This window comes from Gymnoscopelus braueri, assembly GCF_963280865.1.
Source record: "Gymnoscopelus braueri genome assembly, chromosome: 13".
Taxonomy (NCBI): domain Eukaryota; kingdom Metazoa; phylum Chordata; class Actinopteri; order Myctophiformes; family Myctophidae; genus Gymnoscopelus; species Gymnoscopelus braueri.
This window is the reverse complement of record NC_137615.1, coordinates 15,437,390-15,454,275: the sequence shown is the minus strand read 5'-3', so window position 1 is coordinate 15,454,275 and position 16,886 is coordinate 15,437,390. Positions and strand designations below refer to the sequence as shown.

At 36.8% G+C, this 16,886-nt stretch overlaps 2 protein-coding genes across 2 annotated transcripts; one reads left to right on the top strand and one right to left on the bottom strand.

Moving 5' to 3' along the window:
- Positions 1-2,273: 2,273 nt before the first annotated feature.
- On the top strand, positions 2,274-7,435 carry LOC308099124 (immunoglobulin lambda-1 light chain-like). The gene is made up of 4 exons (XM_080447732.1): positions 2,274-2,365; positions 2,460-2,787; positions 5,633-5,670; positions 6,878-7,435. Exons 1-4 carry the CDS (start codon positions 2,326-2,328, stop codon positions 7,204-7,206), a joined length of 735 nt encoding a protein of 244 aa, XP_080303858.1. The 5' UTR covers positions 2,274-2,325; the 3' UTR covers positions 7,207-7,435.
- A 49-nt stretch (positions 7,436-7,484) lies between these two features.
- On the bottom strand, positions 7,485-16,405 carry LOC308099427 (P2X purinoceptor 5-like; the record flags this gene model as incomplete). Its single annotated transcript, XM_080448171.1, has 12 exons — positions 7,485-8,089; positions 8,430-8,512; positions 8,705-8,770; positions 8,977-9,070; positions 9,557-9,696; positions 10,670-10,811; positions 10,998-11,078; positions 11,477-11,573; positions 12,108-12,183; positions 13,317-13,388; positions 14,354-14,504; positions 16,278-16,405. 12 exons carry the CDS (start codon positions 16,403-16,405, stop codon positions 8,002-8,004), a joined length of 1,218 nt encoding a protein of 405 aa, XP_080304297.1. The 3' UTR covers positions 7,485-8,001.
- Between the last annotated feature and the right edge of the window lie 481 nt (positions 16,406-16,886).

Sequence of the window (16,886 nt, the reverse complement as noted above, 5' to 3'; positions counted from 1 at the left end):
TGTAGAATGCCTTACCAAAAGTAGTGAAGGAGTGTAAAACCCTACTCATTTTCCAAAACTGTCCTAAAAAAAATACCTTCAGGGGGCTGCAATTCTAAACTGGCCCCTGTAAAAGTCATAACCTATAGCCCCCCCCCCCCGGAACTGTTTACTTTTCTTTTTAGTTTTTCTTACCTTTAAAATGTACATAATGATGTTCTGCATAGTGGTGTATATGTCTGTCATTTAATGTCTCCATGAATTGAGTACGTGAGGACCCCATTTGAAGCTTTTCTGGGCTTTTCAATCCTATTTAGTTGACCTTGTATTGTGAATTGTACTTCCAGGTGCCTTTTTCTCTGCAAACTTCTAATTAAAGTATTCAATCAATCAATCAATCAAAAGTATACTGACACATAGCATCACAAATAATCAAATATTAGGCTTTTCTGACTATTTATGGGCTATGGAGTAATGTAGTAATCACAACACTTTAATGCAAAAAACTTTAATGCATAAGGACTTCCACAAGGCTTCCTTCACTAGTTGAGGCAAGGTGATATGAAATGATGTCTGTCTCAAGACCCATCCCACTCTGCCTCTCATTTGTGGTTGAATTTGTTCAGAGGGTGGGTAAGACAATCAGAGGTGGAGTAAAAGTGACATTTATTCCACAGTATAAACCTGTGTAAGATGTAAAATAAAAGTGTGTTAATTTGAGAATAAAATGACATAATAACATGATCTGAAAGTATCTTGATACAAATGACATCTATTTTTTTTCGGTCCCAGCCAAATACAAATGACAAATTACAAAAAAGTGTATGAAATATGTCTTTCATTTAAAATACTGCCCATCTACTGTATGACAATAGTTGCAACATTGAGGGTGAAGATAAGAGCTGGCTGGGACTTCTATGTTACCACCCAGGATTCCTGGAAGACCAACTGTAATTTATTGGATTCGTATAGATTTATCATCATGCAGTGTTTTGGAATTTTTTTTAAAATACAATGCATGAAATTATGTTGCTGGTTCTTCACAGACTGCAATTGTTGCAACTGCACACCAGAGGGCAACATTGGATTAGTGTGACTGTGAAAAAATCACTTTCACAGATTTCTGGAATGACCTGGACATATTTGTGATCAGACAAACCAGATAAAACAAGTGTGAACTGCACATGACTTTACACTCTCAGTCAGGGAAGCATCACCACACCCCCACACCCCTCTCTTCCTACCCATGCAGGATGCACCTGCCTGGCTTCCTCTCCTTATTTATAACTCCATGTAAATGAAGAGGTTAACTCTCTGCTCTACTAGGAGGAACTGAGCCTGGATGGAGACACATCTGCAGATAGATGTAAGAAGACTGGCTCTGATGACGCATCATTATGTGCTGTTTCATACAATAGCAAACACATGAAGATCATCAGAAACGTTATAGTTCATAGATTCTTATCTATTGTCACTGTATTTGTGGCAAAGAGAGATAACTACTTGCACACAGGGATGTGCAATTAAGGCACTGCATTCACATGCAGTATTCACATGAAATATATTTTAGCTAATAATAAATGATTGCACTTCTCCGCACTATCTCCGTCAACACAATGCTATTGTTTCCAACTTAAATATGAGTATAATTTTGACCACTTTGACTGTGACGTGTCCTCTGAACTGTACACTCTGAGCAGCTGAATGTACTGATCATTCCCACTAAGTTTCATGAACATCTGTCTACCTACATTTTTATCTTGACCTTGACTGTGACCTTGACCAGAAGTTAATGATTTCTTCGGGGCAGCCTTCTCATCACACCCACCAAGTTTAATCTGTTAACAGGTTATTTTTACTGACAGACAAACAAACAAAAGGGAATGGGGTGAAAATATAAACCTGTCCAACTCTGATAGCGGAGGTAATTATTAAATTAAAAGCACAGTTTGAGCTGCATCCTGTAATGTAATGTAAGGCACGAATACATATAAAGATTATTGTTATAAATGTAGACGTATCTTTATTAAAGATAACGGTATGAGGTCCTTCATGGGTCCTTCATTAATGGTTCATTAAAGGTTTACGAATATTTAGAATTTATCCTTTGAAATGGCCAAAATGTGCATTTTAACCATGGCCAGAATATCTCCTTATGGTAAGATTGTCTATATCCAGAAGTAATTTACCAAAGACACTGTAAAAAACTATGTTTTTAGACCCCTCCTTTGTTCTCTTCTTAGTGTCCTTATAAGCTCCTAGTTCAGTCTGTCCTCTCTTCTCCTCTCCAACACTGTTCATCTCTCAGCTGAACAATTAGGGACGTTCACACCACACTGTGACAACATGCTGCCAACTCTCTGCACTCTCATCACTGCTCTAACATGTAAGAAGACTGACTTACTGTATACTTTGACTTCATGTTGGATTCATCATCTTGTCTATTTCTCTTGGCTTCATGCTCTCTTGTTGTTTCCCAGGTGTGAGTGGTGTGACTGTGGTGACACAGAAGCCTCCTGTTGTGACAGTGAGGAGAGGAGAGACGACCACCATGGATTGTAACCTGGGGACTGTTACTGGCGACTCAGCTCGCTGGTATAAACAGGTTCCAGGTGGAGTTCCTCAGTACATGTTACGCGGGTACCATGGATGGAGTTCTGCAAAATATGCCTCTGGTTTCTCCTCTCCTAAATTCACATCTAATCATCAGTCTACATCAGATTATCGTTTGATCATCAACAATGTGGAGGAGTCAGACTCAGCAGTTTATTACTGTCAGACATGGCATAATAACAACGCAGTATCACAGTGATTTACACCATGACAAAAACCTCCTCACCAAACACTTCTGCTTTTTGGAGTTCTGACAATCAGATCGAGTCTGTATAAAGTTTACGTTCTGTCACTTCCCTTTAGGTTCATTTAAAAATATAAAATGTTAATCTAAAAAAATAAACATGGAACTCAATACATTGTGTTTTGTAATGAATAAAATATTAAACATTAGATTGTTCAGTGACAACATCATCCATGTCCATCTCATTCAGTATGCTATATTAGTAATCCCTTTGTCTTTTAAACCAGTCTAGAGTTGATAATGTATATTTTATGCAAAAAAACAGGCAACGAGAGGCGTTATTTAATTCAATATATTAAAGGAGTAGTTCACCCAAAAAATGAGTTATTTTCTATCAAATTATCTGCCAATAATTTGATTAGGTAGGAGATTCAAAAGCAGGTTAATTGAGTCTCCGACTCCACCGGTAATCAAATTAGGCTCAGGAATGCGACCAAGAAAATAAATCTCCATGAATTCAAGGCTTCATGGGATGTGTAATTGATAGAAAATATCATTTTTTTGGCTGAAATACTATTTACCTTTAAAAAAATATTTTTTACGGTAAATATCTGTTTAAAACAGCATCATCTCTTATTAGTTGACTTCTAACAGACTTCTATTATCTCGTTATCAACGTATGCATCTATTCCATTCAAATTTCCACTAAATTCTAATTAACTTATACTTAACTTATGCATCAGTACCATAATATATATATTTTTTAATCTTGAATTGAAAAGCCAAAAGACTGTTTATTTACATTTGAATATTAATCAAATACAATTATCAGTGACTTAAGTTACTGTGATATCTGTACTTACTGCTTCTCATCTTTCTTTTCTTCCAGCATCTACATGATGACTTTGTTACCTGAACATATGAATCTAGGTCTGATATGATTAATCTAGGTCACCAAAGAAAACGTTGCCATTGTATGTTTCTGGAAGTCACAGACAAGTCTGATATACATATAGTATTTAGAAATATGAATATGCATTTACTGTAATATGATCTTCTTTCTTTGTCCAGAAACATAAATATTCAATGTATCAGTGGTTTGTAGAAAGGTACAATGACGACATTTTACTCTGAGCACCAGATTGATATGACAATCTTATTACATAAATGATATTCCTATAGACTGACCTGTGACTCTACTATGTGACTGATTGGCTGAGATAACGGCCAACCCCTTTCTTCTCTGCTGGAGCTCTTATAAGTTCATATGAGTTCAAACTCTCACACTTGCCTCATTATCTTGGACAGTGAGGTCATTAACTTTACATTCTGACAACATGCTGGGAATCATCTGCACCCTCCTCACTGCTCTGACATGTAAGAGTTACACTAGAAAATACTATATATTCTATTGGAAATATTATATTCATTTTGAAATGTTTTAAAACATATTATCTAACATGTAAGAGTTACACGAGAAAATACTGTATATTCTATTGGAAATATTACATTAATTTTGAAATGTTTTAAAATATATTATCTAACATGTAAGAGTAATAGTAGAAAAGAAACATTATGTTATTTTTTTTATGTTTAGAAATAAATAAATATCCTTTTATGTATTTTCCTTTTACAGATGTCAGTTGCCACAAACAAGTTACGCAGACTCCATCAGTACTGACTGTGAATGAACAACAGACTGCAGAATTTGGCTGTGATATCTCCAGAGATGATCAACGATATGTTTCCTGGTATAAACAGGTTCCAGGAGGAGCACCTTATTATGTTTTAAGATTTTACCACACTCTCAGCTCCCCTGATAACTATGGGTCTGGTTTCTCTTCTGACCGTTTCACATCTAACGCCCAATCTAATAAAAAAGATTATCGTTTGATTATTAATAATGTAGAGAAGTCAGACTCAGCAGTTTATTACTGTGGCACATGGGACACGTCTGCTAATGAGAACGTACACAGTGATTTACACCATGACAAAAACCTCCTCACTAAACACTTCTGCTTTTTGGGGTTCTGACAGTCAGATCGAGTTAAAGTAATTTTAACGTTTGCCTATGTAAAACTCAAACCTATGAAACTCAACACATTGTGTTCCTGGGTAAGATATTATTAATTTGATAGTTCAATGGCAACATCCATCCATGTCCATGTCATTCAGTATAGTAGTATTTGTGTAACAGAAACCTTTAGTCTCATGTGTTTTTCTGTGTATGTTAATAGATGTTGAAGGAGTGACAGTGTTGAACCAGAAGCCTGCTGTCCACACTTCCTACAGGACAAGAGGTCATTATGGACTGGAACGATGGACGATATGATGGACATGATGTCTGCTGGTAGAAACATGTTCCTGCTGCTGTTCCTCAGTACTGTAGGTTCCACAACTCTCTCTGGAGAAGGATTCTCCTCCACTTGATTCAGCTGTAAATCCAAAATTTAGATTGAAGTTATGAAAGCCAGGAGACTCTGCTGTGTATAACTGTCAGATATTAGATCATTCTGCTGATGAAGTTTATCACGGAGATTCAAGAAATTCACTGAGGCTGTCAATCTCATGGATCTTGGGACTCCATCCAATCAACATCAAACTGATTAACCACCACCACCATTGTGATTACCATGTTAACATCCAGGATGAATCCAGTGGATTTTAATCTTGTGGATTCAACACACATTCTACATGAAGTGGAATTTCAAACGTGGACCACAAACAGACATGATGTTAAAAAGTCACAGTGTTGCAGGGCCATCAGATCAGTGTGAATAGGAAGTGTCAGTGCTGTTCCTCTATGCAGTGAGAGTGAGGAGGTTTTTGTACGGCCGTGTACACAAACTGAATCACTGTGGTATTCGGACAAGGAACCAAGCTGATTGTGACTGGTGAGTACTCTGTTATATACTTAAAATATGGGCTTCTTTTTAGCTTTTTGGAACAGATTTTTTTTTTCATATGATGATACAACTTTTGGATGTTTTAGATTGTGTCCTATTTTAGTATTGTTTAGTGTTTTTACGTTTATGTACTACACAAACACACTGATAAAAATGGTTTCATCTGTCAATATTTCTCAGTTAAAAATATTATTTAATACTTATACATATTTGTATTGGTTACTTTAACATGCAAATGCAGAATATTTGGTTACATGGTATCGCCATAGTTTCTTTCTTAAATTATAAAAATCATATTTCATATAATCTGCTTGTACAAATAATGCTATTCATTTCTTTTCATGAAATTGTAACTTTTTATAGTGTTTAAACAGATGTGGAGGAAAATATGTATGAAATTATGCTATTTTATAGTTTGTTTTGCTTTGACATTAAAAACTTAGCACTAGTAACACTATTTTTGATGGCATTTTATTCCTTATGACTAATCATATTAGGCATTTTTTATTATTTAGAAAAACATTTTAAAATAGTACAGCGACACATTGTGAACTTGTAGATCAGCTATTTTCACTATTTTTGAATGTTTTTCAAAATAATAGAAAAGGCCTAATACGTTTAGTTATAAGGAACAAGACACTGTGCAAAATAGGGCTCTATGTATTTTTAATCATATCTCATTGGCTTTACTATGAAATCATACTTCTTGCAAATTTTGCTGCTGAAGTCTTATTTTCACTTGATAGTCGTTGCATTTCACTGCCTGAAGAAGACCAATAAGTTGAAATGGGTTACGTGAGCTGAGTCAGTGCTCTATAGACATTTTGTTCAGTATTGTTTGCGTGGTCTTGTATTTTCTGCATCCTCCAATAAATGTTTTACATGGATTTAGCACTTATGATACATGTTTTTTTTTCCCCATAATTATTACCATTGCAAAATAATCAATAAAATCATTGACTTTGTGTCAAAGCAAATTGTTTTTGATGATTTGTAATGATTTCTAAATAGTTTGATGTGGGACTTTGTAATTTTCTGCATCTCCACTCCGAGTTCATTATAAATGTTATCTTAATTTTTAGTGAGGCAAATATGAATCGATCTTGCATTGTACAGTATATTATGTGATGTAACTCGTCTTATGTACGCTGAATAAGTGTTGAATTAAAACTTGTTTTCTTTCCATCTTTGTCAGACTCTACCCTCCCTCCTCCAGTGGTGACCATCTATCCTCCATCCAGAGATGAGCTTCAGTCAAACAAAGCCACTCTGGTGTGTGTGGCCAGCAACTTGTCTATGGGCTTTGCAGAGGTTAGCTGGACAGTAAATGGAAACGCAGTGAACTCTGGAGTCTCAACCAGCACTGCTGTTCAGCAACCAGACAACACGTTCCAAATCAGCAGTTCTCTGGACATGGAGACATCTGACTGGGACAAAGATCAAGTCTACACATGTAAGGTGTCTGTGGGCTCCAACGCTTCTGAAAAAACTATCAAGAAGTCAGCCTGTGACACTGAAGAATAGCATAACGATACATTCTCTCTCTTATTTGCTTCCTTTTGCTATCTGTGCATTACAAGTTTGAACAAAACAGAAATGTTTGCGGAAATATTTCTTTTACAAATATGTACAATCATTTGACACAATTTGATTCTCAGCTTAGTGCATTACATTTAAGTAAATTGTTCTTTATTTTGCTATGAGCAGTATCGTTTGGCCATTGTTTCAATAAAAAAGCATTTCAAGTCGTTTAGTACTGTGTATTGTCCTTTGATATTTTAGAAACATCAGACAGAGTAGAATTTCAGGTGAACAGTTATTATAGGCAGTTATATTTGGGTTACTTTAAGCTGCAAACAAACCTATTCACAATTACTGAATAAAGACATTACATGATACAACTAGCCTACTGTACCAGTCAGCAGTTACAATTTAGCTATGTCTTAGAAAATTAAACCTTCACATCACCTTTCAAAAAATTAGATCTACAACGTATGTTCTATCTTTATCATTGGATACATCTAATGGAATTAAGGTACAATATATTTCACAATCATGAATAGTCTTGTGCAATTCAAAATGTCACAATTCTCTCTACCGCATGTAACAAGAGATACATTGAGAAATGCTGCCACTTTGTGGTAAAAAAGTATATTTTGCACAAGCAAAACTGTTTGGATTTGATTTGCACAAATAAACATTTCAAATAAAGTGAATAAAAATGCCTTATAATTTCATAATTCTAAACCATCTAAACGTCTCAAATAATTATCTCCATATGAGCTCAAACTCTAGTTTATAGAAAATAATTCAACATCCTTAAGTCTCTGGTGATAGGTCTGTCAGCTGCTGCTGTTCCAATCCTTTCTTGTCTTCTGTACCATTGTGTTGAGATGCACCCTTATTTCTGTGGAAAGAAGGCAAGAGTGACAGAACTTTAGGGAGATTAGAAAATCGCCCTACGGCCAAGTAATATGAAATATATACTTGCCAAAGTCTGATTTCCTCAAATGTTGTTAAGAAACTTGGTAACATTAATAACATTTGTAATTTGTTACGGTGTGGCTGTTGTATAATTAACAAATTCATAAATATGATATATATTTGTATGTTGATTAGCTTAGCATATGATATCACTGGAATCCTTGAAATCTACTTTCAGTTAGTTTGTCACGCTGTTGAGCTGATGTCACATAACAACACCAAATGGCACAAAACCAACAAAATTATTGTTGCTATTGACATACTTTGTTGTCTCAAATTTGCTTTCCCGATAAAAAGTACTTTTCTTCATCAGATTGAGAAGGACCATGTCACAGATGAATACTCCCTGTTGAAATTAAAAATTGTACAAATTGAGGCATGTAATTTCATATGGAGCAAATATAGAAAATAAAGGTTCAAATGTGTGTTGTTTTGAATATTCATCATGGCATCATAGATTGTATAACATTATACCCAAAAACTATGGATTTGTCCTTTTTAAGTTCTTAGCAAAGTGTTCAAAATGAATTAAACTTACAGCACCCATCAACGCCAGTCCTGAGCCTATATTGATGCATGTTGGGATTATATTGAACTTGCCAGCCTAAGAAAGATACAAGAAAATACAAGTAAGATGGTTTAAAAAGACTCACACACAGTGTCACAAGCACACACAAAAAGCTTGGGTTGCCATCGTCCAAAATAATCTCCATATCCATGAATAAACAAAAAAGTTGTTACATGTTTTATTGAACATTTCAATTGACAAGTTTCTGTCAGGGGGGGGGGGGGGGGTTGTATTTTCCATACCTTTCCATGTACCATGATGTCAAAGCGCACACCGTAGACTTTGAATAAGGTTCGGTAGCTCTCCCCTGCAGCATTTTTGTAATAGCGAGCTTGTCTGTTAAAACAACAGCATATCAGTGTTCAATATTTATGTCCATACAATATTTAACTATATATTTGCATCTCGTTAGAGTTATGCATATTTAGCATGCCCCAATAGAAACAAATGTAAAACAACCCAGCCCTAACCCATTGGCAGCTTTATTAACAAGTAGAGGGACTTTAAAGATGATGTAAGTGATATCTTCTGGATTAAAAAAAGTTTATTGTTAAACAGTTAAAGCTCTATATATGTTCCCATAGAAATCATTAATCAGACAGATTAAAGAGCTGGAGAGACAGGGATACTCCTGTTACTGAATAAAAAAACACTAGTATACAGGAAATTTATGTTCTGTTCTGTTTATTAAATAACTGCTTTTTTTACTGAACAAACAGAATATAGAGCTATTTAACACTTACTTTAACAAGAAAATATCACTTACACCACCTTTACAACTGATTCTGGAAGAATGTAGTGACTGACTCAAGTGCAAATCACCTGAAGTTAAAACCTGACATTATGGAGTTGTTGGAGGAGGCATTAATGTCCAGACGAGTGAAGTGATAACGTGGATGACAATGAGAATATCCCTTGTCAAGGTCACAATTCCACTCAATTAGAATGGCAATTGACCCACCCTTGAAAAGAAGAGAGCACAGTTTACAAGCAATCAATCATTCAAATGTGAAGAAATACCACATACTGTATATTCAAAGCCAGTGTTATGAACTTACAATTTATAGTATCCTAACTCAAATCTTCCATATAATCTCAAGCTAAATCTTCTTCCTTGACGTTTTTGGAATTGTTGTTTTTTCATCAACAAGACCTCAACATGATTTGACACCTTTTGATAGGACAAGTGACACAATTCCAGTCCTACTGCTAAAGTATGAGGTCAATTGACTCGGCATAACTCGTCTAGTCCCACGTAGTACCAGCAGGTTTGAACCGGAAACACACATATGACACCGTCACATGTGTTTCCAGTTCAAACCTGCTGCCAAGCCAATCAAATGGAGCTATGGGAAAATGAACCGGAACAGGAAACCGATTTGCCACCTTTCTTTTTTTTCCTATTCTAAATTCCAACATGTTTAATATCGCGCCATATAAGAAATGTGGTCGAAAAACAAACAAACTGTCCCCGCGAAATTGTCAGGGAGGTGGCTCTGTATCATTTACGTCTGTTTCTGGCGAAAATGAAATTAATTTGGCGGCGGTAACGTTAGCGTTTTCTTGCCGTCAGTTGATGCTTCATTATTCATGAGTCAAACCGCCGGGCTCAGTTGTTTATTTTTGGAACACAGTTCTTATATATTGCGATATTAAACACATCTATGGGAATTAAGAATGGGCAAACAAAACCGTGACCCAGGTAGGATACATAAATTACGTCAGACTTCGGTACTCTATAGAAGTAGATAAGGCCTCCATGACAGAAAGTGAGCTTCACTAATCACTAAGCTTAACTGGTCTTCTACAGTGCTGCATCAGAAGGTGCAGGAAGAACCATTAAAGGTTGAACTTCACAAAATACTTAACAAATATAATAAATGTCAAATACTGAGACAAATAAAACTAAAAACGATACAAATCTGTAGAACTAACTAAAGTGGCCATGTCCTGGAAGTTGTGTCCGGCTCGGCTGGTAATGTCTCCTAGGCGAAAGACGGGGCAGTAGGGATGTAAATCCTCATCATACAGACATCTCTTCAGATAAGATTCATTAGATGTCTCCCTGACATTGGACCTGCGATTTGATGAACAAAATTAGCATTTGTGTATACAGTAACACACATTGTGTATGGGTGGTAACGCACGCACGCACGCGCACTGTATATTGCATAGTGTTATAGGCAACACATTGCATAATGGTGGAAGTTATTTAGTAAATACAAATTTTATAGGAATGCAACCTTTGTTTCAAATGACTTACTTTGAAAAGGCAAATTTGGGGAAACGAATGAAGTTTTTGATGTAAATGGTGAAGTTTTCTGCCTTTGTCAACAGAGGTCCTCTGTAAAAGAGTATAGGGTTTGTTATTCCATTACACAGGCTGTGAATGTGTGTGGATTACTTATGTCTTATTTGTATTTGTAATAGCAAATGAAGGACACAAACAATGACGGTTTGCACTTTGCACTCAAGGTGTCTGACACTCAAATATGATAATGAGGGGTATACACAAATACACATGTTTCAGCCTGTGGCCACCAGAGTACTCATATCCGTAGCAAACCAAACAACCCTCAGTACACTTCCTGTGTGTCATGATGCGATTAGCAAGAAACCAACGCACAAACATAATGTGATATGACATAAAACAGAGTTCCAAAGACAAGTTTCAGATAAAGGTATTATAAGGTAAACCTTTGCAATAGAAATGTGTTTCTGTGTACTAGTGCTGTTCCTTACTGTGTTTTGACATGCCCCTCAACAGGACACCAGCCATATATTTCACAGGTACCAGTGGAGTTTTTATCCTTTTTCAAACACCGACCAGTCATAACTCCTTCAGAGAGCATCATGAAAATGTATTAATCCATGGGAGACTGTAGATTTAATTTAAATGGAGAGTCTGTCTGATATCCCTATATAACCCTAACAAAGTACAGAGGTGGACAAAGATAAATTGTTTATAGAACATTGAACCAATTAGTCTTTCAATAATGCTATCCATTCTGTCAACACTAAAACACAATCACCAGAAATCCCCCCCCCCCCCAGAACTGTTAACTGTACATATTTTTCTTTTTGATTAGAACTGGTTTACATGATGTTTTTACATAGTATTGTACATTTGTCTGTCACTAAATGTTCCTATCAATTGAATACACAGGACCCCAATGGAAACAAGACATAGTGCTTTCTTGGGTTCAATCCTTTTAGCATTGCATTTGTATTAAACTGTACTTTCTGTGCTTTTTTTGCAAACTGCTAATAAAGTATTCAATCAATCCAAAAATGTGCATCACTCAAATAGATAATTTGCATACTGTGCATGCAAAAGAGAAAAAAAAGTAAACATCACTGGAGTACACCCCACCGTGTCCAGCCATGACAGTATCACCCTCCTCACAGTCCTCGTTGCCTTGACAGTGGCCATCCAACACCCCGGGACTCTGCAGACAAACATAACACAATATAGCTGCAGTTCAGTAAACTGACACTAATAAGCAGAGCTTCATTGGGTGGGTACTGTGGGTGGCAGGCACCCATGACCAACAATCTAGACAACCCCCTTGAATGTAATTTGTTTGTCAAATAATAAAAGTACTGCTATGTTGAATAAATACGCATGCAGAAACTTAACTACAAAGTGGGCCTACCTGTGTTTGACAATGAAAAAGTCCTTGTCAAATGACTCTCACAGGTAACTTTAAATATTTATCTGGACAACAAATGAATTTACAAAGATGACATTTTGAAAAAAGACAAATTTAATTTATGGTTATAAATATGCCAAATTGAGGCCAAACACTACATTGTTGTTGTGCTGCTTTAAATGTGTTTCCTATGGGATAAAAGCCTATAGGTTTTACGTATTGTTGCTAATTAGCTTGCAACCATTATCCTGGAAATGCAAGCTCCACCCTATAACCACAATTATCCCAGCTTTTAAGACCTGCAAACAGACCCATGCCTCAGCAGAGTGGGGTTGTTTGGAAACTAAGCACTAAAGTAAAGCCATGTACTGTAGGTGTACTTAAGTAAATATTTGTTTTTGTTAACAATTGTTTTTATTCGTCATATCACAACAGCAATACAATTATGCCAGTATACATAGATGCATCATGAATAAATAAAAAACGAAACAAAAACAAGATACATACAGTATACATACAACACATACACAACTTAAAACAAACACAACAAAGGATCAAGAATACAGGGGGCAAAACATACTTCTCGCCATGCCTTTCGGCCTGGCGGAGACAATAATAAACAAATGTTTTATGTTATAATGTAACAGTGAAACAGTCAACCTTGAGTCCATATTTATAACATTTGGGTATAAATGGGCATGCCATCATATGAATTTCTTTCAAAATCAGCAAAAACTGCAGAGCTACAGTATAGTAGACAGGGCGAGGTTTATACATTGTCATGATGTCATCTATGTGAGTTCTATATGTTCTGTTCTAGCGATAGATGGCTTTGCAATTATATAATTGCAGCATGCAGTTGTGAGAAGACGGTACAACTGTTTTGCAACTCAAGTACTAACAGTACAATAGTAATAAAATGCCCTTACCTCAGCACAGTGACCCTGCTTTTGATTTGGGGTCTCTATAAAATTGGTGACAATGAACAGAACAGATTCACCCTGTAGAAAAAAACACTGCATTTTATTGTCCCATTACTCTTTGATTGATTGATTGATTGATTGAATACTTTATTCAGAAGGTTGCAGAAAAAAAGCACATGGAAGTACAGTTTACAATACAAGGTCAACTAAAATGGATCATAAAAGCCACAATGGCTTGTTTCAAATGAGATCCCAACGTACTCAATTCATGGAGTAGATAAGATAATATGTAGGCTATGTCCTGTTACGTAATAGTCAGAGCTTGAAAGGAATAGCCTACAGGCATTATTATTAGCCTCAAGTATGTCCTTGATCGACATAGATTAAATACATGAATAAATAAATTAGGCTACATGGTCGAAAATACAGTGACCAAATCTGAAAATGACTTTCAGATTCAGAGTTGTGGACAATGTGGAGTAGCTTAAACAGTTCACATTTGTAACTGTTATTATTATAGTTTTTTTTATTATTGTTTTTTTTATTATACATTTTTATCCCATGATTTTGTAACCCATTTTTTCACTCAGTGCCAATTGCCTATGTAATCCTAGGCACTACTCTCCCTCTGCCAGCCTGGGCAGGGCCCAGAACTGAGCTCATGCCTCTTTCAATGCATGAGGAGCTAGCAAGCTGCTTCTTATCACCTGACAGGGGGGAGTTTCCCCAGTAGGATGTAGCGTGTGGAAGGAACACGTTATTCCAACCAGTTCCTTTCCCCTCCATCAGGCGCACCAGCTGACCAGGGGGAGGTAGTATAAAGACCAGGATGACTGCAAGTTTTTTGTGAGGATACCTACCTTAGGGGACACGGGGAGAACATGCAAACTCCACACAAAAAATATTATTTTGTTGTTATTATAATTATTATGTATTAAATATGTATTAATAATAACAATAATAACATAAATTATTAATTATTATAAATGTATTGTTATGATTATGATTATGATTATTATTACTATCATTATTACTATTATTACCTGTGGTGGGATGGCATAGTCCTCTGGACCCCACACCAGCACCCCAGACCCAGTGGTGTTTGTGACCGAAACTCCCTTCAGTTTGGTTATAACAGAGCTCTGGACGGCCTCGTCTACGTCCTGGTAACCTTTCTTGATCACAAAAACCCACCTGCATGAGGAAGGGAAACTTTAAAAGAGTGTTTCTCAACCAGGATCTTCCGACAAGGACTGTGTGGCCGGCTTGAATATAGACCCAAAACAGAATGTGTTGATGTATTACTCAAAAGCAAAACTAAATCTAACTAGAAAAAGTGCTCCTCGGAGCACAGGTCTCCGCCAGGTCAGGTACGTTATTGTGGCCGCCTGGTGGCGCTATAATAGACCAATGTGGAAGTTGTGCCTTTCACGGCAAGCGGACACTGCATTCATGATTTGGGGCATTTTGTTCCAAAAATGTGTTTTGCTAAATTAGACCTGCTGGTGGCACTATAACAGGCCATTGTGAAAAGGGTGGCATTTCTTCCTCTGCCTAGTGGGAATGTGCGTGTGAAATTTCACGGAAATTGCAAGCTGCGTGCATAATTTGAGGCCTTTCATTCAAAACGGACCAATCCTGAAAACTTTGGAAGCCAACCTTAGCCAATCAGGATGGAATATGGGAAATCGGTGATCACATGACTGTAGAGATGCTGTGTACCAATTTGCATGATGTTTGGATAAAATCTGTAGGAGTAATGTAAAAAAATTGATTTTGCACAAATCCCATGTGAAAAATTTGGGGCAGAGATTCTGAATTAGCATCCAGGGAGTGTGTGTGCACAGTTTCGCAGCAACCGGGCCAACGGTGCCGGAGATTAGCTGCTAACGGACAGATGGACAGATGGACACACGGACGGACGGACAGGGGGTAAAACATACTCTCTCGCCATGCCTTTCGGCCTGGCGGAGACAATAATGTCAACAGAACAGTGTACATGTGGTTTTAATGTGTTGATAAATGTGCAATTCATCTCTTAAGATATTAAATGTCAACCCTCTCTTAAGAGAAGAATACATATAGGCCTATAGTCTAAGAAGAGGCTGCAGTGCAGTGCAAGAGTATGAAGACACATAGGCTATGACATAATTTAACATTGCTGAAATGTATCAATTCTGAATCAAAATGTAGCCTATCGGCTACAAGATTGTGTTTTGTGGCTGTATGACCCTGCATGCCCTGCCCTATTAGCAGCCTACACTATGAATTGAGTACAAAAAGACCCAAATTGAAACAAGCCATTGTGCTTTCTTGGGCTTTTTAATCCTATTTAGTTGACCTTGTTTGAACTGTACTTTCATGTGCTTTTTTCTGCAAACTTCTAAATAAAGTATTCAATCAATCAACGTATAGCTGCAACCAGTGGTAAAAAAAGTACTCCGATTTTTTTTACTTAAGTAAAAGTATCAATACTGCAATGTAGAAATACTCTGTAACAAGTAAAAGTACAAAAGTATTGGCATCAAAATGTACTTAAAGTACCAAAAGTAGAAAGTACTCATTATGCAGAATGTCCCATTTCAAATGTATAAAAATCTTTTGAAAATTGCAGATCACAATGCATAGCATCGCAACGCATTGTGAGCTTGTAGATGGGCTATTTTCAAATGGCCGAAATGTATATAGGGCTGAACTGGGTAATGTATGTTTTGTAATAATAATCCAAATCTACAAAGTAACTAGTAACTAAAGTTAGAAATACTCCAGTAAAGTAAAACAAAATAGTACTTAAGTACAGTAGCCTACTTGAGTAAATACTTAGTTACTTTACAACACTGGCTGCGACACCCTTCTCAATTTCAGCATTATATGCATCAGCCTGCTGTTAAGTGCACAATAAGCCAACTGAGTAGTACTAACAACAATAAAATAAAATAAAATAAAAAGATGATATTGATCTCTCACCCAATAATGTAACCGATAATGAACAATTGCAGGAATCTAAACAAGATTCCAACTTTCTTGTTTGTGGCGATAATATACTTTTCTGTCTTGTAGTCAAACAACGAAAGGAAGAGAGTTTTCCAGGCCATCTTGATGATAAAGTAGTGATTTCAGATAATATGCGGAGTTTGCGGACATTAGGGATTCGACCACCGACACTGGCTGATCTCTGCCGCAGTCGCCGACCGCAGATCAGTGTCTGTCAGCACATGGAGGAAACAATGATGACCGCAGCTAGAATTACCAGTCAAACAGATAACCGATCAATCCTTCAGCGGATTCCACAAGTGTAAAACCAATAGCCTGTAGCGTATTCAACATTCTTTCACAAAATATCAGCTTCACATAATCCACTAGGTGTGACTCGGCTGAGCACAGCAGACTGGCTAGTGGCTACTCTGTGTTGGAACTTAAATAATGCGCTTGGCAGCTAGGTCCATTGGCCTGATGCCTGAGGCATCGTCTTGTTTGTCACGCACGCACGCAGACGCACGCGCGGTTGCGCACACTAGCGCACACACACCCACGCACGCACGCACACACACACACACACACACACACACACACACA

Coding starts and splice junctions, on each gene's coding strand:
- LOC308099124 (XM_080447732.1), top strand. CDS start 2,326: ATGCTGCCAACTCTCTGCACTCTCATCACTGCTCTAACAT. Junction 2,788..5,632: donor AATAACAACGCAGTATCACA/GTGATTTACACC, acceptor AAACTGAATCAC/TGTGGTATTCGGACAAGGAA. Junction 5,671..6,877: donor AACCAAGCTGATTGTGACTG/GTGAGTACTCTG, acceptor CATCTTTGTCAG/ACTCTACCCTCCCTCCTCCA.